Source organism: Bufo gargarizans, chromosome 9 (genome assembly GCF_014858855.1).
Source record: "Bufo gargarizans isolate SCDJY-AF-19 chromosome 9, ASM1485885v1, whole genome shotgun sequence".
NCBI lineage: Eukaryota > Metazoa > Chordata > Amphibia > Anura > Bufonidae > Bufo > Bufo gargarizans.
In genome coordinates, this window is record NC_058088.1 from 190,846,207 (window position 1) to 190,869,069 (window position 22,863).

At 44.9% G+C, this 22,863-nt stretch overlaps 1 protein-coding gene across 1 annotated transcript; it reads right to left on the reverse strand.

Annotated features, from left to right (window-relative positions):
- Nucleotides 1-240: 240 nt before the first annotated feature.
- On the reverse strand, nt 241-17,004 carry LOC122919883 (histo-blood group ABO system transferase-like). The gene is made up of 2 exons (XM_044269067.1): nt 16,844-17,004; nt 241-959 (listed from the first exon to the last, which is right to left on the reverse strand). The coding sequence occupies exons 1-2, from the start codon at nt 17,002-17,004 to the stop codon at nt 269-271; spliced, it is 852 nt and encodes a 283-aa protein (XP_044125002.1). The 3' UTR covers nt 241-268.
- Nucleotides 17,005-22,863: the final 5,859 nt, after the last annotated feature.

Genomic DNA, 22,863 nt, shown 5'->3' on the forward strand with positions numbered 1-22,863 from the left:
TAACATGACTGATAATGCTCCGTGCCTCTCTGTGACCTCTTTACTACGAAATCAGTGACCACTTTATCTCACTGTGATTTCTTAGTAAAGAGATCACAGAGAGGCACGGAGCATTATCAATCATGTTAATGCTCCGTGCCTCTGCAGTCCGCATCGGGTCTTGGCTGTCATTCACGGAGCGGATGTCACGCACGGCATCCTTTCGTCTGAAACAGCCCTTAGAGATATTACATAAAACCTCTCAATCGCCAATCCGCTGTGTGGAGCGTCACGGGTTGTCACGTACTTTGTCATATTCTTTAGGTAAAACGATAAATCTCTTCTTCTCCACCACGGCCGGGTCTCCACAGACGTAGGTCCAGGAATACTCTGGAGACAGGACCTTGGTGGGTTTGTAATACAGGAAATATCTGTTGAGATAACTCTCATCATGCCAAAGAGCTTCTATGTTTATGTCTTTATCGGCCAGCATGGCGTGGTGGCAATGGTTCGTCAACTTGTAGATCTCTTCCACCGTGCCTCCAAAATGGGACCCTGTGTAATAGAAATCGCCCTCGTCTTCAGGGATGTAACCTGCAGACTCAGGTCGCCTTTCATTGGTGAACTCCTTGCGAGACGCTGTGAAATAACATGAATGCATGACACCATAAACATCACTGAGGATCTCAACCCCAATCTCCCCTCTGAACTCCATGTCCACATCTAGACACACCAGATAGTCCACCTCATTGATGAACCGATCATGGATGTAGTCTCGAATGATCTGCATCCTCCTCATGGTGATGTCCTGCCATCTTTTGTAGGCCGGCACCTCCAGGACAACCAGATTTCTCTTTTCACCCAGTGTAATGTTGGGGACGGCAGCGGGCTGGTCGGTCATTACATAATAAGTGACCCGGTGTCCAGTCATGAAAAACTTCTCAGCTGTGTCCAGAAAATGTTCAATATACTTGGTGTATCTAAAAAAGAGAACAGAAAAAATGGTCAGAAAACATGTGGTTTATAAAGTACACCAATTGGTATTATAGTAGTTATATTCTTGTACATAGGAGCAGTATTATAGTAGTTATATTCTTGTACATAGGAGCGGTATTATAGTAGTTATATCCTTGTACATAGGAGGCAGTATTATAGTAGTTATATTCCTGTACATAGGAGCAGTATTATAGTAGTTATATTCTTGTACATAGGAGGCAGTATTATAGTAGTTATATTCTTGTACATAGGAGGCAGTATTATAGTAGTTATATTCTTGTACATGGGAGGCAGTATTATAGTAGTTATATTCTTGTACATAGGGGCAGTATTATAGTAGTTATATTCTTGTACATAGGAGCAGTATTATAGTAGTTATATCCTTGTACATGGGAGGCAGTATTATAGTAGTTATATTCTTGTACATAGGGGCAGTATTATAGTAGTTATATTCTTGTACATAGGAGCAGTATTATAGTAGTTATATTCTTGTACATAGGAGGCAGTATTATAGTAGTTATATTCTTGTACATAGGGGCAGTATTATAGTAGTTATATTCTTGTACATAGGAGGCAGTATTATAGTAGTTATATTCTTGTACATAGGAGGCAGTATTATAGTAGTTATATTCTTGTACATAGGAGGCAGTATTATAGTTGTTATATTCTTGTACATAGGAGGCAGTATTATAGTAGTTATATTCTTTGTCAATTTTCTTTTTATTGAAAAGAAGCAGGCAACTTATACAAAAGTGACTCTGTATCCACATTGCATATCTGTAGAGTACAAATCAGATCAAAATCAAGGAGGATAGGCACATCCTCACATACATATAAAAGCCATATGAACAGTGACTACAAGCAAGGATAATGCACTGTAACAGACACCTGTATAGGCACTTGAGAAATATTGTGAGGGCATGCCCTACTCATACAATGATGCATACATATATATGTCACTTAGCTTACGGGGTCTCTATGACCTGATGGGGAACAGCGAGGCAACAGGCCTCACTAAAACATTACCAACAATAATGGATCTCTAAGCACAACATACGGGAGTATGAGATAACATGACGTTGGAGGTAGGATGAAGCAGTATCTGTTGAAAGAGTCAATCGACCTTTATTGAGCTGCCACTGGGGGTGACAAACGGTAGCATAACCAGGGGTTCCACATTTTAGAATGCTTCTCGTGCGTTCTAGATTCCCAACTGGCCAGTTCCTCAAGGCGCTGAATGTGGTCTACTTTATTCACACATTGAAGAAGGGTAGGGGGTTCTGCACTAAGCCTCCTCTGAGGGATTAACAATCTCGCTGCATGGATCAATTGTGTGGCCAAGCTACTTCTAGAGGGGGACAAAGCTTTAGTGGGCAACCATAGCAGGACTAGTTCAAGAGACAGCGGTATAACCTTATGTGTAATTGAATTAATGGCTTTAGATACCGCCGCCCCCAAAAAGGATGTATCTTAGGGCAGTACCAGAAAATATGCGAAAGAGTGCCCTCCCCGGCCTTACATCTCCAACACTGGTCGCTGGAGCTAAGACCCCTGAGAAACAGCTGTTTTGGTGTCATATACCATTGAGTAAGTACCTTAAAGGAATGCTCCTGAATCTTGACACACCTGGAAAAACCATGTGAGTGTGCATATAGGCGGAGAACCTCGGTCTCAAAGAAGGTCTTTCCTAATTCTGACTCCCAGGTTTTCAAAAACAGTGGGAGCTTATTAGCGCGGGGTACATTCAGCCCAAGATAAAATAGTGAGATCAATCTACTATGCGGTGAGCTGGAAGACAGAATTTTTTCGAACCAGGTCTGCTCCTTTTCATGGGTCTTTTTATCTAATAGAATCTTGCTGACTGACCTAAGGTCCGCCAAACCTAGAAAATTGCAGGATTGCATGGTCTGATGTAGGGGGTGCTCAGCTGACAGTCTACCTAAGGCAGCATCCAAAAACTCCTTGGTGGAGAAGCCACTGAAGTTGCTCCACACTGGTGGGGAATTTGTTAGCGTAGGTCTCACTGAGTAGGGAGTTAAATCCGCTGGCGTGACTAAGGAGGGGGTACCTAGTAAACCTTGATCTTTATTAAGTTGCTTAATCACCAGACTTGTTCCCTTAAGCAGCGTATGGTTATGCAGGGATGTAGAATTCAAACCCCACAATGCGGCTCTCTGCAAATGGGAAAGTTGGAGCATCTCTAAGGCAGTGCCTAACGTTGAGCAAGTAGGAACGTGAAGTTGCATCCATCTTCTAAGGTGGATTGCCCGATAATATATCTGAACGTCTGGCAATGCAAACCCTCCTTGAGACTTCCTTAAGATCAATCTGTTGTGCGCTAGTCTAGCTCCCTTCCCTCCCCATAGATAAGTAGAGAACAATCTCCGTATCTGCGTGAAAAATGAGGAGGGAAGGAAGACAGGCAGCATTTGCATGACATAGAGTATTTTGGGCAGTACAAATGACTTCAGCAGGTTCTTTCTCCCCATCCAAGATGTGTATGGGATGCGCAGGGGGCCTAGTAGGCGTTGTACCTCAGACAGTAAGGGGATGTAATTCAGCTGGAAAATATTCCTCAAATCAGACGGGATTTTAATTCCCAAGTATGTAATGTGGGAGGATTGCCAGATAAAGGGTGTCGTGGTTTTTAGGGAGGACACACTCTTTGGCGGGGCTGTGATGTTCATAGCCTCAGATTTAGTATAATTCACTTTATACAGGTCCTTCTAAAAAAATTAGCATATTGTGATAAAGTTCATTATTTTCTGTAATGTACTGATAAACATTAGACTTTCATATATTTTAGATTCATTACACACCAACTGAAGTAGTTCAAGCCTTTTATTGTTTTAATATTGATGATTTTGGCATACAGCTCATGAAAACCCAAATTCCCTATCTCAAATAATGATGTTCAGTTATGCACTCAATACTTGGTCGGGAATCCTTTTGCAGAAATGACGGCTTCAATGCGGCGTGGCATGGAGGCAATCAGCCTGTGGCACTGCTGAGGTGTTATGGAGGCCCAGGAGGCTTCAATGCGGCGTGGCATGGAGGCAATCAGCCTGTGGCACTGCTGAGGTGTTATGGAGGCCCAGGAGGCTTCAATGCGGCGTGGCATGGAGGCAATCAGCCTGTGGCACTGCTGAGGTGTTATGGAGGCCCAGGATGCTTCGATAGCGGCCTTAAGCTCATCCAGAGTGTTGGGTCTTGCGTCTCTCAACTTTCTCTTCCCAATATCCCACAGATTCTCTATGGGGTTCAGGTCAGGAGAGTTGGCAGGCCAATTGAGCCCAGTAATACCATGGTCAGTAAACCATTTACCAGTGGTGTTGGCGCTGTGAGCAGGTGCCAGGTCGTGCTGAAAAATGAAATCTTCATCTCCATAAAGCTTTTCAGCAGATGGAAGCATGAAGTGCTCCAAAATCTCCTGATAGCGGCTGCATTGACCCTGCCCTTGATAAAACCCAGTGGACCAACACCAGCAGCTGACATGGCACCCAGACCATCACTGACTGTGGGGACTGGACACTGGACTTCAGGCATTTTGGCATTTCCCTCTCCCCAGTCTTCCTCCAGACTCTGGCACCTTGATTTCCGAATGACATGCAACAGTCCAGTGCTGCTTCTCTGTAGCCCAGGTCAGGCGCTTCTGCCGCTGTTCCTGGGGAATGCGGCACCTGTAGCCCATTTCCTGCACACGCCTGTACACGGGGGCTCTGGATGTTTCTACTCCAGACTCAGTCCACTGCTTCCGCAGGTCCCCCAAGGTCTGGAATCGGTCCTTCTCCACAATCTTCCTCAGGGTCCGGTCACCTCTTCTCGTTGTGCAGCGTTTTCTGCCACACTTTTTCCTTCCCACAGACTTCCCACTGAGGTGCCTTGATACAGCGCTCTGGGAACAGCCTATTCCTTCAGACATGTCTTTCTGTGTCTTACCCTCCTGCTTGAGGGGTCAATGATGGCCTTCTGGACAGCAGTCAGGTCGGCAGTCTTACCCATGATTGCGGTTTTGAGTAATGAACCCGGCTGGGAGTTTTTAAAAGCCTCAGGAATCTTTTGCAGGTGTTTAGAGTTAATTAGTTGATTCAGATGATTAGGTTAATAGCTCGTTTAGAGAACCTTTTCATGATATGCTAATTTTTGGAGATAGGAATTTGGGTTTTCATGAGCTGTATGCCAAAATCATCAATATTAAAACAATAAAAGGCTTGAACTACTTCAGTTGGTGTGTAATGAATCTAAAATATATGAAAGTCTAATGTTTATCAGTACATTACAGAAAATAATGAACTTTATCACAATATGCTAATTTTTTTAGAAGGACCTGTAATTAGAGACTTTGCCAAATAGTTCGAATAGGGAGAGGCGATGTGGGAAGGCCTCGACTGGGCTAGAAACCATCACCAGGAGATCATTGGCATAGGCGACATTGATATATTCGATTGTGTCATTTTTGGCTCTGACCCCTCTTATACCAGGGTGGTCTCTAATGGCTTGGAGAAGGGTCTCCATCACCATAATATAGAGAGCTGGGGATAAGGGTCAGCCCTGTCGGGTGCCATTATGAATGGGGAAAGATGGTGACAAAGTACCATTTACTCGAATTCTAGCGCTCGGATTGGTGTACAAGGACATAATCGCCTTTTGAAATTGCTCCGGGATGCCGAACCTTTGCAATGTCTTCCTCATAAAGTTCCAATTCACCCGGTCGTAGGCCTTCTCCGCATCCACACTCAAAAATGTCAGGGGTGTACCTTGCTTCTTTGCCCACTGAACGGCCGTGACGACTCTGCAGGAGTTATGGTTCCCTTTCCTTCCTGGTACGAAACCAGCTTGGTCAGGATGAATCAATTTAGGGAGGAAGGAGCTGAGGCGAGAGGCCAAGATTTTAGCCCAGATCTTTATATCTACATTTAGGAGGGATATGGGCCTGTAACTCCCGCAGAGCGTGTGGTCCTTTCCAGGTTTAGGCAAAATAGTCACTGTAGCTTCTAAAGATTGGGTAGGGAGATGCCCACCTGTAAGGAGAGAATTACACCAATTCGTAAGTTGTGGCTGTAAAACATCAGCAAACTTCTTGTAGTACCCCACTGGAAAACCATCCGGCCCCGGGCATTTCCCCATGGGCATTGACTTCAGGACCTTTCCCACCTCCTCCTCGGTGACTGGTTCAATCAGTGATGACCCCTCTTCTTTGCTAAGCTGGGGCAATTGTAAATGGGACAGAAAATCATTGATCACAGAATCCGCAGTTGGGTCCGGGCAGTTAGCACCATTATCTAGCCCATATAGGTCTTGATAGAATTTCTGAAATTCTTTAGCTATATCTGCCGTTCTATGCAATGATTTGCCGTCTGAAGATTTTATGCTAGGGATATACATAGAATCCTTCCTTTGTTTGATAAGCGCTGACATCAACTTCGAGCCCCTGTCTCCATGAGAGAAAAAGCGAAACTGAGCGTACTGATACGCTTTAGCGTGACAGACATTAAGGTGGTCTTTTAGTTTCGTTCTCAGGAGAAGGAGCTCTTGTTGAGCTTCCAGGGCTTTAGACCTTTTATGGATAGCCTCAAGATCTGCAATCTGTTTGAGTAGGGAATGCAATGTTTGCTGTCTCTCTCTCTTTTGATTTTGCATCCCAAGGCTATAAATTCTCGCCTCATGACAGATTTGTGTGTTTCCCACACTGTTGCCTGGGAAACATCTGGAGTTGAGTTCTCCCTAAAAAAACCACGACAGCCTCTGTGACAACGCTTCTACTACCTCCCTCTTATCCAGTAGAGTTTCATTAAGTCTCCATTGTTTACTCTGGGGAGGTAAGCTGGAAATGTGTATTACTATCGAGACAGGGGCATGATCGGAAATCGTGATCGGGTCAATCACCGCCTGATCAACCATGTCTATACAAGAATTGGAGATCAAGAGATGGTCCAATCTCTTATAAACATTATGGGAGGCAGAGAAAAAAAGTATAGTCCTTGTCCTTGGGGTGTACCAAGCGCCAGGCATCTATTAGGTTAGCATCTGCAATGTGGGCATTAATGCAGCCCAGGGTCTTCTGGGTTTGCTGAGTGGAACCGTCTGAGGTGTCCATACTAGGATTCAAGGCCACATTAAGATCTCCACCCACAATACAGATCCCCTCAGCAAAAGCCCCGAGTATCTGCAAAGTTTGCGAGATCCAGGCTTTTTGACCCCTGTTGGGGCTATACAGGCTAGCCAGGGTTACAGGTTGGGTGCCTATTACCCCTTTAACAAAAATAAATCTGCCTTCCACATCTGACTGCGTGGCTGACATTTTGAAAGGTATACGTTTGGCTATGGCAATACCCACTCCTCTTTTGGCTTTGTCATAGGTGCTAAGGAACCAACTATTAAAATATCCCTTCTGGAGAGTGGGGACATTTGTGGACCTAAAGTGCAACTCTTGGAAGAAGCATATGTCAGTGTGGGATCTCCGTAACAAACGCACAACCTGTGATCTTTTTTGTGGAGTATTAAACCCCCTTACGTTAAAGGACGTACATTTAATCTGTGACATCTCGCACGGACCTGTGGACGGTACAACAGCAGCCTATCACGTTGTGCAGTAGAGATCCAAAACAACATAAAACCATAACACAGCCATCATTCCTTACAGAACCTAGGAACATGGCCATGCAACAGAACTTAGAGGGGACACATCTGACAACTCCTAACAAGGAGTATACAGTCAGTATGCGATCCTCCATAATAGTGCGCTGACACCAGGACTGCGCTAGTAAACCCCTGATGTAAAGCATGTGGGGGGGTCTAAAGATCATGTACAGATCTCCAGCATCTCGCAGTTCCTGCTAAACCTGGTGCAGTGCAGTAAAGTGCTTCTATTAATATAACCCATAGTGAAAAACACGTGAATACTCATATAACACGCCATGGGGGCACACAGTACCAGAGCATGACCGAAGTATAAGAGTATCAGATTGAACAGATAAACTTATTAAACAAAACCATTGTAAGGCATAGAAATACTTGCAGTATTGAAAATGCAAATGTGAGAACCCGCCAGTCCTTTTACATTACTCATGGGACCAAACCGCCATACAACAGGGGCGAACCCCTAGATCGCGGAGTTCATGTGTCTTTGAGTCTGGTACCCATCTTCCTTTTTGGCATGGCTTTGGACCACCTCTGAACTCCTGGCAATTCTGGCAGCGGAATCCCGATCTCCGCCGAGGGTAGCCATGACGGAATGTCCAACGGGGTGGTCTGGAGTAGCTCCCAAGCTGCAGCTAGATCTCCCGGGACACGGATGGTGCACCTTCTGCCCCCGACCGCGAACGTTAGACCAAAGGGGAACAACCACTTATATAGGGTCTTGATGTGTCGCAGGTGGTCTGTAAGAGGTCGGAGGGCTCTCCTTTTGTTCAGCGTCGTTGGCGCCAAGTCCTGGAACAGCAGGATCACGGCCCCTCGTAGGTGAGGTCTTTTTTCTCCCTAGCTGCCCTCAGCAAGGCCGCCGTATCAGTATACTTCAGCAGGCCACAGATGACATCCCTAGGATTTTCATTATCCTTTGGTTTCGGCTGGAGCGACCGATGAATGCGCTCTATTTCAATGTCAGCTGCACTCTCTGATCCCAGGAGGCTGACAAAGATGGCGGCTGCTGCTTCAGGTAAATCCTCATGCTGCAGCTGCTCCGGGAGGCCTCGCAGCCGAATATTCTTCCTTCTGCTGCTGTTCTCCTGGTCCTCAATGAGGGAAAAAAGCGGTATCCAGGGAGTCCATACAAGCCGCAGTATTATCACCCAGAGTGCGGGCAAAGGAAAGTATATCCGCTTGATTCCCTTCCAGCGTCTCCACTCGGTGCCCTATTTGCTTGATATCGGTTTTGATCTCCTGGAGATCGTGGAGTACGGGGGCAATGGCCGCTGAGAGGGCCTGCTGGAGGAATTTCTTTGATATTGGGGCTATACCAGATAGTTGCGGCCCTTCCTCCAGTTCTCCGGCGGTACTTTCAGTTTCCTGTGACCAGTCGTCTGGTTCAAACGGCGCCATCTTGGTCGCACCGCACACAGCGCCGGAGGGCTTCTGGTTCAAGTATTTTTCCATGTCTGAGACCCCTCGATCCGGTTTCGGAGAGTCGGTTTTGTCTCTAGGAATGCTTCTGCCAATTTTCCCCATACTTTGTTGGGCTGTAGTGCGAAATAAACCAGGTTGCAGGATTGCATGGAGAGGAGCTTCTCCTACATGCGTCTTCTCAGGTCAGCAGTCAGACTCCGCCCCCTAGTAGTTATATATTCTTGTACATAGGATTAGTATTATAGTAGTTATATTCTTGTATATAGGAGCAGTATTATAGTAGTTATATTCCTGTACATAGGAGGCAGTATTATAGTAGTTATATTCTTGTATATAGGAGCAGTATTATAGTAGTTATATTCCTGTACATAGGAGGCAGTATTATAGTAGTTATATTCTTGTATATAGGAGCAGTATTATAGTAGTTATATTCCTGTACATAGGAGCAGTATTATAGTAGTTATAGTCTTGTACATAGGATTAGTATTATAGTAGTTATATTCTTGTACATAGGAGCAGTATTATAGTAGTTATATTCCTGTACATAGGAGGCAGTATTATAGTAGTTATATTCTTTGTCAAATTTATTTTTATTTGAGAAAGGCACAAAGTTATGTAACAGGACATACATCACATGTACCAGACGCAGCTGGCTATAGGCTTGGTCAGCATATACAGTACATCCCAACGAAGGCATACATAACTCCAAACAGTAATAACCTGTGTAAACAGATATCGGGTGGGGAGGGGGTGGGGAGGGGGGGGGGATCGACAAGACAAGGGGAAGATTGGACAGGAGAAGGGGGGGGGGGATAAGGTCAGGTAGATGTCAATCATTCATCATACGGTCTGTCATGATACAACCTAGAATTTGCGATGTTGCTTCCAGGGGGACCATATCTTGAGAAATGCCGCTCTAGAGTGACTTTCCCAGTGGGCCAGCTCCTCAAACCGGAATATTTGATCAACTTTCTCAGTCCACATCACCTGCGAAGGGGCCGCATCATTCTTCCAGAGGAGAGGGACCAGCAGTCGGGCTGCTGTTATAAGCATGGTGGGTAGGCTTGACTTTGAAGGGGTAAGCGTGCTATTAGGGCACCAAAGTAATAGAAGCTTTGCATCTAACTTAACCTGAGTACTGCATATCTTATTAATAGCTGCCACCACCTCGCCCCAAAAAAGCTTGAGTTTCTCGCAACTCCACCAGATGTGAGATAAAGAGCCGGGACCTCCTCCACACCTCCAACAACTGTCTGGGATAGCAGGGTTAAGCTTATGGAGGAATTCCGGCGTTTTGTACCATCTTGTAAGTAATTTATAAGAGTTAGCTTGAATCGTAATGCAGCGGTTGAATCCGTGCGAGTGTGTGAGGATAAACGCTTTTTCAGGTTCCGATAGTGTTATGGACAATTCTTTCTCCCAGGCTGCTAGGTACCACAGATCTGGAGGCATGGAGGAGAGCAGCTCCTTGTAAAAAGTGGAGAGAGGTCTCTTTGGGCGAGTGGTGATAGAGAGTTTCCTTTCTAACCACGAGGGATCCGTAGTGGGCCTAGGAAGCGCTGCTAAGCACGCCAAATCTTTTTTAAAAGCCATGACCGACAGGAAAGAGGCGCTCTGAACACTTGGGATCGCGTCTATTTTGCTCCAGTCTAAGGCACCTGATTCAGTCGTGATATCTTGTAGTTTGAGGTCGGACAGTAATGCCCAAATTCCCGCTGCCCTAGATGTGGTAGGATGAATATATGCCTGCAGCAGTTGTAGGGGAAGGTTCAAACTCGGAAACTGGAGGGTAGAAGAGCTATAGATCGTAAAGGTGAGAGGAAAATAAACAGCGTTGCGGCACTCACCAGGATAAGAAATCTTTATTGTGGCTTCCTTTAGAAGAAGATGATACATGTGGGTCCAGAGGCGGATACACTGTTGTGGGCGGCGACGGCCGTTTCGCGCGTATAGCTCTTCTATAGAAGAGCTATAGAGTTTGGACCACTCTGTTAATAAACCCTTCCACAAGGGTGAGGCAAACTTATTGTTGGCGGTGCATTTACGTAAGCCCCAAAGAACTAGTTTATCATTATATGAGAGCATATTGCATTCCAGTCGGGAGACAAGGCCGGGGGGACGCCAAGATAGGAGACTAAGGGCTCTATTTAGCATTGACGCCCTATAATAGAGGTACATGTCAGGTAGGCCGAAGCCTCCCAACCTTCTCTCCCGAGTGAGAATGGCATACGCCAGTCTAGGGGACTTGCCTGACCACACAAATGCCGAGAAGACCCTGCGGACCTCCACAAAGAAGGAATGGGGTAGCCAGATAGGAAGTGTTTGGATGAGATAGAGCAGTTTGGGGACAATAAAAGCTTTGAGGTAATTTTTCCGTCCTATCCATGAAATAAACGGGAGCTTTAGAGAGTGTAGGTGAGATCTAATGGATTTAAGCAAAGGGGCCTGATTCAGCTCGAAGAGCTCCTCTGGTTTTGCTGAAATGTTAGTACCCAGAAATGGGATTGACTTAAGGGCCCACGAAAAGGCAGTGGAGCCTTTAAGCGTGTCAACAAAAGAGGGTGGGCAAGAGATATTCAGGGCCTGTGACTTAGTATAATTAATCTTAAAGTTTGAGACCATTCCATATTCTTCAAAAAGGGCCTGAAGTCTGGGAAAAGAGGATAAAGGATTGGACGTTATGACCAATAGATCGTCCGCAAAAGCAGCCGTCAGATGAGTCTGTGACCCTAAAGTGATACCTAAAATGTCCGGGTCCTGCCTGATCTTGGCCAGCAGGGTCTCCATGACAATAACAAAGAGAGCAGGTGAGAGAGGGCAGCCTTGTCTCGTCCCATTAGTGATGGGAAAGGATGGGGACAGTGTTCCATTGATACGTATTCTGGCAGAAGGGAGCGAATAAAGTGAGAAGATGGATTGGATAAACTGATCCGGAAGACCACATTTCAACAAAGCTCGCGACATGAATTGCCAGCTAATCCTGTCGAAGGCCTTCTCGGCATCCGTACTAAGTAGTGCTAGTGGTATGGAGTGCTTTCGGGCATGTGTAATCAGTTGTATGACACGGACCGTATTCTCACTCCCCTGTCTGCCAGAAACGAATCCCACCTGCTCCTCGTTGATAATGCCAGGGAGAACCGCCTGAATCCTTTGAGCCAAAATCTTGGCCCACCACTTCACGTCTGTATTCAGAAGCGAAATTGGACGGTAACTCCCGCAGTTTAGGGGATCCTTATTTTCTTTATGTATCACTGTGATGTGGGCAGCAAGCGATTGGGGCGGGAGGGAACCCCCCTGGAGTAAGTGGTTACATAGGATGTTAAACTGGGGGATTAGAATGTGCTTAAAGGTTTTGTAGTAGGAGATGGTGAAACCATCAGGGCCAGGGCTTTTCCCTGAAGGGATGGAGGAGAGGACCTTACCAATTTCAGTATCAGTGATGGGTGATAAAAGCTGGGCTGACTGCGCTGGAGTAATAGCAGGCAACTGAAGGGAGGAGAGAAATTTCTCCGTTGCTTCTCCTAATTGGTCTGGTGAGAGACCATCCGGTGTTTTAAGATTATATAGGTCACTATAGAAGGCGCAGAAGGATTTTGCGATATCTGGAGTACTTTTATGAAGAACTCCTTGACTATCTTTAACTGCGGTGATAAAGGAATCAGTTTTCTGCTTCTTGACTAAAGCGGACATTAACCTGTTTCCCCTATCTCCGTGGGCATAGGAACGGAATTTGGCTCTAAGTAGGAGTTTTGCTGAAGTGACATTCATCAGGTTTTTGAGCTTAGTGCGGGCTTCCGCGAGCTCTGCGGCACAGCTAAGAGCCTGGGAAGTTTTATGTGATAGCTCTAGAACCTGGATCTGGGAGAGAAGTGACACCATGGCTTGACTTCGTTGTCTTTTAATATGGGCACCTAAAGCTATTAGTTCCCCTCTAAGGACCGCCTTATGGGTTTCCCAAATAATGGAAGGGGAGGGTGCATCAGATCCTGAAGCGTTAGCTGTGAAGAAATCAGTTATGATAGAGGAGAGTTTAGCAGCATGGGAGGGGTCCGATATGACGGTCTCGTTTATGCGCCAATTCCATTCCCTCTTTGGGAGGTCCTGCAGAGAAATGCTCAGGAATACAGGGGCGTGATCAGACAGGGTGATGTTCCCTATGTGAGAACCGATAGCCCTTTTCGCAAAGGATTTGGATAAGAATAAATAGTCTAGCCTATGGTAGGACAATTTAGCTGCTGAGTAAAAGGAAAAGTCCCTACCAGTGGGGTTAGTGGAACGCCAAACATCTAAGACTCCCAACCTCTGTAAGGCCCGTTTAAGGCGTCTTAAGCGAACGTGTGTAATGGCCGATTTCCCAGTTGAAGAATCTAGTGCAGGTTCAAGGGTAGCATTAAAGTCACCTCCTAAAATAACCATTCCCTCCTTAAAGGAGGACAATAATCCCAGGGTCTGAACGAGCCAAGCAACCTGTCTTCTGTTGGGGGCATATACAGTTGCCAGGGTAACAGGAGTGTCAGCGATAGTGCCCTTAACAAACAGGTAACGACCCTCAGGGTCTGCAGAGACGGCAGAATGCTTAAAGGGGAGCTGTTTGTGGACCGCTATGCTGACACCCCTGCTAGCCGAACTGTAAGTGCTGTGGAACCACTGAGAAAACCGTTTGGGGGGCAATTTGGGGGTCTTACCCTCACGGAAGTGGGTTTCCTGGAAGAATGCTATAGACACTTTATCCCTCTGTAAAAGGGCCAAGATTTGGGACCGCTTGCAAGGCTCGTTCATTCCCCGGGCGTTAAAGGAAGATATCACAATAGACGACATTCTGGAATAAAAAATGGACATTCAGCATCTGACAATGCAATGTATGACATCTGGTGGTGAAGGAGGGGGGAGGGAGACACAAAAGGGAAGGAGGGGAGACATACAGGTGAGGTACACAACGATAGTAGTGCAAACATAAATTGCAGAAAATGCAGGAAGAGCTCTACTGAGCACCCGACAATGCGACCCTTTCTCATGGCGGCGTCCAGCCGGGGTCTGTCAGGCGAGGGGCCTCGCAGAGCTGAGGAGGACCACTTAACGGTCACCCCAATACAGAACAAAGAAAGGAATAAAACAGGGGAATAGCCCATGGGTAGCATCGGGTTAACCCCTGCAGATGAAAAGAAGAGCAAGGGGGGTAGGCAAGGGCCATAACTACAAATAAACCTGAGTCTGGAGCTGTATGGGACCCAGCATAACAGTGGAACAATGTCCTTTATAACAGGCTGATAAGACTGAGCAGGAATCAGCCCCAGCATCCGCATGGAACCAGGGGAGGCCATACCTTCAGACCATAAGGCCCTAAGTCCCAGGCGATTCTACTGGAGCCAGAAACAACCGATCGACTGCATCAGCATAGCGTCCTTTCAGGGCAGAGGGTAAGTAGATTTGTCAGCCCTAGGTTTGGGCGATTTCTTATTATGGACAGGGCGCCATTCGGCTGACTGGGGAGGCGGGAGCAGCGGTTCTTTCATGTCCGCCGGCATCCAGGAGGGGATCTCTATCGGGCTCAACCCTAGCTGGGCCCAACTAACCTGTAGGTCGCCCGGCGTGCGGATGGAGATCTGCCGGCCATTCTTGAGGACCGCGATCCCGAACGGATAGAGCCAGCGAAACGGGGTGCCCGCAGCTCTGAGTGCTTCCAGGAGCGGCTTAAGAATGCGCCGCTTAGCGAGTGTGGACGGCGCCAGGTCCTGAAAGAACATGACCGCCGCGCCATCATACTGCAGCTGCTCCCTCTCTCTTCCCGCCCTCATGAGAGCCGCGGTATCCAGGAAACTAAGGAGGCCACAGATTACATCCCGCGGGGGCTCAGTGTTCTTAGGCTTAGGCCGAAGTGCCCGGTGAATGCGCTCGATCACGATCCCGCTTGCTCTCTCCGGTCCCAGCAGGTCTGCGAAGATCTCGTGCGCCACTTTGCCAAGCGCTTCATTAGCAAATGTCTCTGGAATCCCACGGATCCTCAAATTCCTCCGGCGACTTCGGTTTTCTTGGTCTTCAACCCGCAGGAGCGCCTCGTTGAGCAGGTCAGTATGAGAACCGATAGCCTTATATGTCTGCTGTTCTCTTTTAAGGGCAGCCTCCTGGGCACTTTCCAGGTCTGACACCCGGTGACCTATGTTCCGGAGGTCTTCTTTAATTTCGGACAGGTCCCTCTTTATCGGAGCTAGTGCCGAGTTCAGCACATCTAGTAATGCCTCTTTAGTGAATGAGCCCCTCTGTTTCTTCGATCTGCTAGTCGAGGCATCTGAAATACTGCCGCCATCTGTATCTTCTTCTGCATCTGATATCAGGGCCGCAGCAGGCGCCATCTTGGGGGTCTCACTCGACCGTAACTTCGGTTGCTTTTTCAAGAACTGATCCATGTCAGGCTGTTTAGATCTGACTGGAGTCGATTCCACTGGATCCTTAAATCGGTCCTTGCCCACCCTGCCCATCAGTGCTGAACTATATGCTGAAAATAGGGGTTAAATCGCCGACAAGGATGAGGAGCTCAGCAGCACGCAGCCATTCAGCTAGGCAGCCAGGCTCCGCCCCCATAGTAGTTATATTCTTGTACATAGGAGCAGTATTATAGTAGTTATATTCTTGTACATAGGAGGCAGTATTATAGTAGTTATATTCTTGTACATAGGAGCAGTATTATAGTAGTTATATTCTTGTACATAGGAGCAGTATTATAGCAGTTATATTCTTGTACATAGGATCAGTATTATAGTAGTTATATTCTTGTACATAGGAGCAGTATTATAGTAGTTATATTCCTGTACATAGGAGGCAGTATTATAGAAGTTATATTCTTGTACATAGGAGCAGTATTATAGTAGTTATATTCTTGTACATAGGATTAGTATTATAGTAGTTATATTCTTGTACATAGGAGCAGTATTATAGTAGTTATATTCTTGTACATAAGAGCAGTATTATAGTAGTTATATTCTTGTACATAGGAGGCAGTATTATAGTAGTTATATTCTTGTACATAGCAGTATTATAGTAGTTATATTCTTGTACATAGGAGGCAGTACTATAGTAGTTATATTCTTGTACATGGGAGCAGTATTATAGTAGTTATATTCTTGTACATAGGAAGCAGTATTATAGTAGTTATATTCTTGTACATAGGAGGCAGTATTATAGTAGATATATTCCTGTACATAGGAGCGGTATTATAGTAGGTATATTCATGTACATAGGAGCGGTATTATAGTAGTTATATTCTTGTACATGGGAGCGGTATTATAGTAGTTATATTCTTGTACATAGGAGCAGTATTATAGCAATTATATTCTTGTACATAGGAGGCAGTATTATGGCAGTTATATTCTTGTACATAGGAGGCAGTATTATAGTAGTTATATTCTTGTACATAGGAGCAGTATTCTAGTAGTTATATTCTTGTACATAGGAGCAGTATTATAGTAGTTATATTCTTGTACATAGGAGGCAGTATTTTAGTAGTTATATTCTTGTACATAGGAGGCAGTATTTTAGTAGTTATATTCTTGTGCATAGGAGGCAGTATTATAGTAGTTATATTCTTGTACATAGGAGCAGTATTATAGTAGTTATATTCTTGTACATAGGAGCAGTATTATAGTAGTTATATTCTTGTACATAGGAGGCAGTATTTTAGTAGTTATATTCTTGTACATAGGAGGCAGTATTATAGTAGTTATATTCTTGTACATAGGAGGCAGTATTATAGAAGTTATACTATATAGAATGTATATAGAATGAGTGTGAATTGTCTGGATTTCCTTACTTTCTAATAGCAAACACAGTCAGTCCAATGCGAACTCTTCTCTTGTGGAATTGTGCGTTGAGTATGTCTATATTGTAGAGTCTATTCCATACAATCGGCGCTAGCCATGGAGTCACCGAGAGAACATCTCTCCGTCTGGAAGAAAGAAGAGCATTAATCATTACATCTATTGGGTCTTCTTTTCCAAGTAGATGAAAGTGTTATTCCAGTTTGCATTTGGCCGTGTCTTCCACAAGTAATAAAGCCCGGAGATCTCGCTCTCTAGACAATTGCTCCCTCTTCCATTTTCAACCACCAGATTTAAATTTTAGTAGGAAATGCAGCCAAACTGTTATCTAGAAATAATATGTAATCTCGAGAATGTGCTTTTATCCCCGCCCTTACCCAAATTGTTTGATCTTAATAAATGTCCAATTTTGAAATGTTTTTTGTTCAATAAATTAATTATGTCGGCACTACCTCCCTCTGCTCAGATCACTGCGATACCATTGAACTCTATGGAACTTGTTCAGGGACGACAAGCAGTGGATAAGTGGTGCTCTGCATCAAATACCTGACGGTCCAATCTTGAAAAAATGAAAATGCGTCGCTCACCATAAAATCTTTACTTTGTTAATAAATCCATAAAATACACCGGCTTTGAAGTCAGGGCTGCATTGTTTCATCTTTTGAAAATTTAAATGGTTTTTCTGTTTTGGAGTGTCATTTTTTGATAGAATAATGTAATAACAAAGACAAATAATAAAGTAAATACAGTAGCCATACTCACTAGAGAAAATTTACTAAAGCTAAAGCTACGTTATAAATGTGAGATTCTTGGCAAATGCATTTTATACAAAATTATTTGTGCCTGTCCGCCAACGACAAGGCGATCTCTTAGGACAGGAAACTACACTAAATACTATCTCCTACTGGCCTCCATAAAATACAGGGAATGCAGGGTTTCCACATGCATGCTGAGCCCAGTCTGTATTTTACCTCTACTGGTGCCAAATGGCCTCCAATAAATGCACACAGAAAGCAGAATAGTGTAATAGGCTTGGAAACATAAGCAGAATAAAAAACAGGATTCTGTAAAAAACAAACGGATCTTGTTGTAAGTGTTTGAGCCATTTCTGTTTGGGATCTGTTGTACCATCGTGTCATGGTTTTATAGGAGTGCTCTTGTATCTTTATGCATGGATGATGGATTTGTCTTATTTCTTGTTGGGGAAAAAGACTTGTCAAGTTCTCACTTTCATTCTCCGATATATGCAGGTGTAGCTTTCTCAGAGGTGGAGTTCAATGACTTAAGAAATGAAATAATATGTCTCGGAAGATTTTCACCTGTAGCTAGTTTCTTAAACCATGATGGGGCTGTAGTGGTATCGTATTTGTCGGCTAGTATTTTGCTGGAGCACTCCAATTCCTGTCTAGCAAAAAAATTGCCCTTTTTCAATTACTTGTCCTTTTGGTCTTTAAAAGTTGTCAAGAGTAAGGAGATTGGAATAGTTTTCAGAAGCTTCCAAAAAGGGGGGTTTCAGCGTGTATAGAGCGCATAGTTAGATATATTCCTTTAGTGAGCCTCTGCCGGCTGGTCTAAGCCCCATAGCCCTGCGAGTTGTCTACCTGACATGAGTGCTAACTCGATGTTAGAACCTAGCGTTCTATATTTGGGGATACATAATTGAAGCCACCTTTTTAGTTGTATAGCCTTATAATATGTCTGTAAATCGGGCAGTCCAAAACCACCTTCCGCACAGCTCTTCATCAGTTTGTCATATGCCAATCTCAGTTTTTTACCATTCCGGAGAAAGGTTGTAGAGATGGTTCTGACCTGTTTGAAGAATACCTGTGGGAGATGTATGGGAACCATATGCAATAAATATTAGTTTTGGGACAATGTAAGTTTGAAGCAAGTTTTTCCGTCCTAACCAGGACACCCATGGCAGAGATAAAGATTTGCAATTGAGTCTTAATCTTTTTCAGGAGTGGTAGATAATTGGATCTATATAATCTTATAGGATCGTTAGTAAGTACAATTCCTAAGTATGGCGATGAGTTTAGGTTCCATTTAAGGGGGAAGGATGTTAAGCAAATTAATTGTTCCCATAGCCTCCGACTCAGAACGTGATCCGAATGTTCTAAAGATTTACAGAATTTGTGGGAATGCTTGTTTGGGGTTCGTGATGAGCTGTAGGAGATCGTCTGCAAACGCTGCACATTTGTGCTCTCTATTTTATCTACCGTCAATCCTTTTATAAGAGGGTTGTCTCGAAAATCCTGTAGTAAGGTCTCCATAACCAATCTGAATGAGGGGGAAAAGGGGCACGTTCCGTTAGTGATGTGGAAGGCTTTCGATAAGCTACCATTCACTCTGACTCTTGCACTTGGTCAGTGGTATAAAGACATAATTGCTCGAATAAACATATCAGGGAGACCGAATCTGTGTAATGTGCGTTGCATATATAGCCAATCTACTCTATAGAAGGTTTTTTCAGTGTCTGTACCTAGGAGCACCAGGGGTAGCGCTTTTTTCTTTGCCCATGCGATAATAAGTCTGCAAAACTGAAGGTTTCCCTCTCTGCCCAACACAAATCCCATCTGCTCTTGAGGTATAAGTCTAGGGATAAGAGTATTGAGTCTATATGCTAACAATTTAGCCCATATTTCAACATATAGATGAGTAGTGAGATGGGTCTATAACATTCTGTACTATCCTTACCTTCTTTAGGGATGATGGTAATGGTAGCTTCTAACGCCTGTCTTGGCAGGGGTTCTCCCCAAGCCAAAGCCTGACACCATGGGGCTCTAATACAGGAAGTAACTTTTTATGATAGCCTGCTGGAAGGCCATCTGGCCCTGGGGATTTACCTATAGGTATGGTCTTAATGATCTTTGTGACCTCTTCCTCTGTGATAGGTGCTAAGAGAGGTGAAACCTCTCCTTTCATCAGTCTCGGAAGATTAAGATTGTTCAAGAATGCATCTGTGCGATGTTCCCGGTCTATTTCCGTTTGGTTTCCAGATGCAATAGAATGAGTGTTATCTAAATTGTATAAGTTTGTGTAATAAGAGCAAAACTCTTCCGCTATGTCTTTCGGTGAGGAACCAGTTGACCCTCTAGGTCAGGCATGGCCAACCTGAGGCTCTCCAGCTGTTGCAAAACTACAACTCCCAGAATGCTTAGACTGCCTACAGCTATCAGCCTGCAGCAGGGCATGGTGGGAGTTGTAGTTTTACAACAGCTGGAGAGCCGCAGGTTGGCCATGCCTGCTCTAGGTGTTTTAATCTCAGAGATATGTTGTGTTTCAATCCTCTTCTTGATGAGATATCACATTATCTTGTTTCCCTTATCTCCATGCATATACTGTTTAAATTTGGCATATTGGTATGCTTTGGCGCACTTTATATTGAGGAGGTCTTTGAGCTGTCTTCTCAATATGAGAAGTTCATCCTGTACTAAAGGTAGAGTCTTAGATCTTTTATGAGTGGCTTCAATAGTGTCAATCTGACCCAATAAAGAACTAAGCTTTTTCTGTCTATCTTTTTTTGAGTTTAGAACCTAACGCTATGAGTTCACGTCTGATGAAGGCCTTGTGGTCTTCCCAAACTATGGTCTGGGAGGTATCTGATGGTTTATTATCCTGGAAATTTTGAGAGAGTTTTCGTGAAATATCTGATAAATGGTTCTTGGAATCCGTTAGGGTCTCATTTAAACGCCACATCCACTCGCGGGTGTGTAGTGTGTCAAAGGAGAGTGTGGTTATTACCGGAGCATGATCTGATACAGTGATGGGGCCAATAGTGGAATTACGTAGCGTATCAATGTGTGTCTCTGACAAGAGAATATAATCTTTGATATGAGTGGTGGACCGCGGAGAAGTACGTATTTTCCCAGTCAGAGGTATTTAGTGTTCTTCATGAGTCAATGAAATGATTGCCTTTTTTATGCCTCCTAGTGTTTTTTGGGACTGAGCTGAAGTGCCCGAAGAGGAATCAAGTATATGGTATAAAGACACATTAAGGTCTCCTCCTATTATCTTGACCCCTTCAGCAAAGTCTTGGAACCTAGCTAGGGTAGATTTAATCCGTTTATGTTGGTGGGTATTGGGAGCAAGGGACACTAAGGCTTGCCCAATTTTACCCTTGACAAATGGGAACCTGCCTTCTGGGTCCTGTTGTGTTAAAATGTTGACGAAGGGCAAGTCCTTACTTATTGAGATACGGACGCTGTTTGATAGGTGCAATGGAACCATTGTGAGAAGTGTGTACGAGAAAAATGAGGCACCCTACCTACTTCGAGGTGAGTTTCTTGTAGAGAACAAATATCACACCTACCTCTCTTCAATAAGGTAAGGATTTTCAACAGTTTTTGAGGTGTGTTGTGGCCTCTACCATTGAAGGTGAATACTTTCACCACTGCCATATGGTGGCAGTTTTCACGTGCCACTCAAGCCTCCAATAAGTTGTCCAGGCCCGTGTCAAAAACAAAACATAAATTAAAACACAAACTAAAGAACATTGTATGGTTTTTCGTACTTGTTTATTGCTGGATATGCCAGGTCCCCTGACTGAACACAGGGTCATTGGCACAAGAGGCAATAAAACCTAAGTGGTCTCATAGCTGAGCCACTGTTTAGGGGTGTGCGGGGGCAGGCATTGTTGGCTAAGCATCCCAACCCGTACCCTTACACCTGTGCTTCTTATAACTAGTATACCTTCTCCCCAGAATAAAACAAAGTTATTGCATATTAGACAGTATGTAAGAGAAGGAAGATATTAAACAGTAAGAAGAAGAGGATGCCAGAGGTTTAGATGGTTAAATATCTCTTACTCATGTCTCTGAGTCCTCTAGTGGTGATAATCGGTAATACATCCTCATCTCCTAATGCAGTGTATATCTGCACTTCTATGTGGATCCTCATTACTTCTTGTCTAGTCCATAAATCTTTATAGGTGATGAAGTGGAGAAATAGAAGAAGACTCGAGATGGATCGTCTCTGAACCTATATAGTAGAACGGTGATGGTATTACTTCTAGATTGCCTAGTTTGCTTGAAGTTACTTGAATCTTGGGGCTTGCAAGTGTTCAAAGACGATCAGATAGTCTGCAACAACTATATGTCTTTGCTGTTAGAGGCGCTCTGCTTGGGTATTACGTTAGTAGGCAGCTTTGGTAGATTGGGCATAGTAGTATCTGCCCGGACTCGATGGGTAACGGTGAAATCTCTAAAGCGCTCCATGCAGTGTCTAAGTCCTGTGGCGTGCGGATAATGCAGCGGCGGACATTTTTTGTGTAAAAGTGAGGCCAAAAGGATAGAGCCACCTGTATAACAGTTTCTGGCGTCTCAGCTGGTCCGTTAGTGGTTTCAAGGCACGGTGCTTAAACAGAGTTGAAAGGGCCACATCTTGAAAAAGCGAAACCGTCGATTCTCCAGCTCTTGTATCTCTTGTATCGGCGGGGCTAAGGCTGGTGTCTCTTGTATCGGCGGGGCTAAGGCTGGTGTCTCTTGCATCGGCGGGGCTAAGGCTGGTGTCTCTTGTATCGGCGGGGCTAAGGCTGGTGTCTCTTGCATTGGCGGGGCTAAGGCTGGTGTCTCTTGCATCGGCGGGGCTAAGGCTGGTGTCTCTTGCATCGGCGGGGCTAAGGCTGGTGTCTCTTGCATCGGCGGGGCTAAGGCTTGTGTCTGTTGCATCGGCGGGGCTAAGGCTTGTGTCTGTTGCATCGGCGGGGCTAAGGCTTGTGTCTGTTGCATCGGCGGGGCTAAGGCTTGTGTCTGTTGCATCGGCGGGGCTAAGGCTTGTATCTCTTGTATCGGCGGGGCTAAGGCTTGTGTCTGTTGCATCGACGGGGCTAAGGCTTGTGTCTGTTGCATCGACGGGGCTAAGGCTTGTGTCTGTTGCATCGGCGGGCCTAAGGCTTGTATCTGTTGCATCGGCGGGGCTAAGGCTTGTGTCTTGCATCGGCGGGGCTAAGGCTTGTGTCTGTTGCATCGGCGGGGCTAAGGCTTGTGTCTCTTGCATCGGCGGGGCTAAGGCT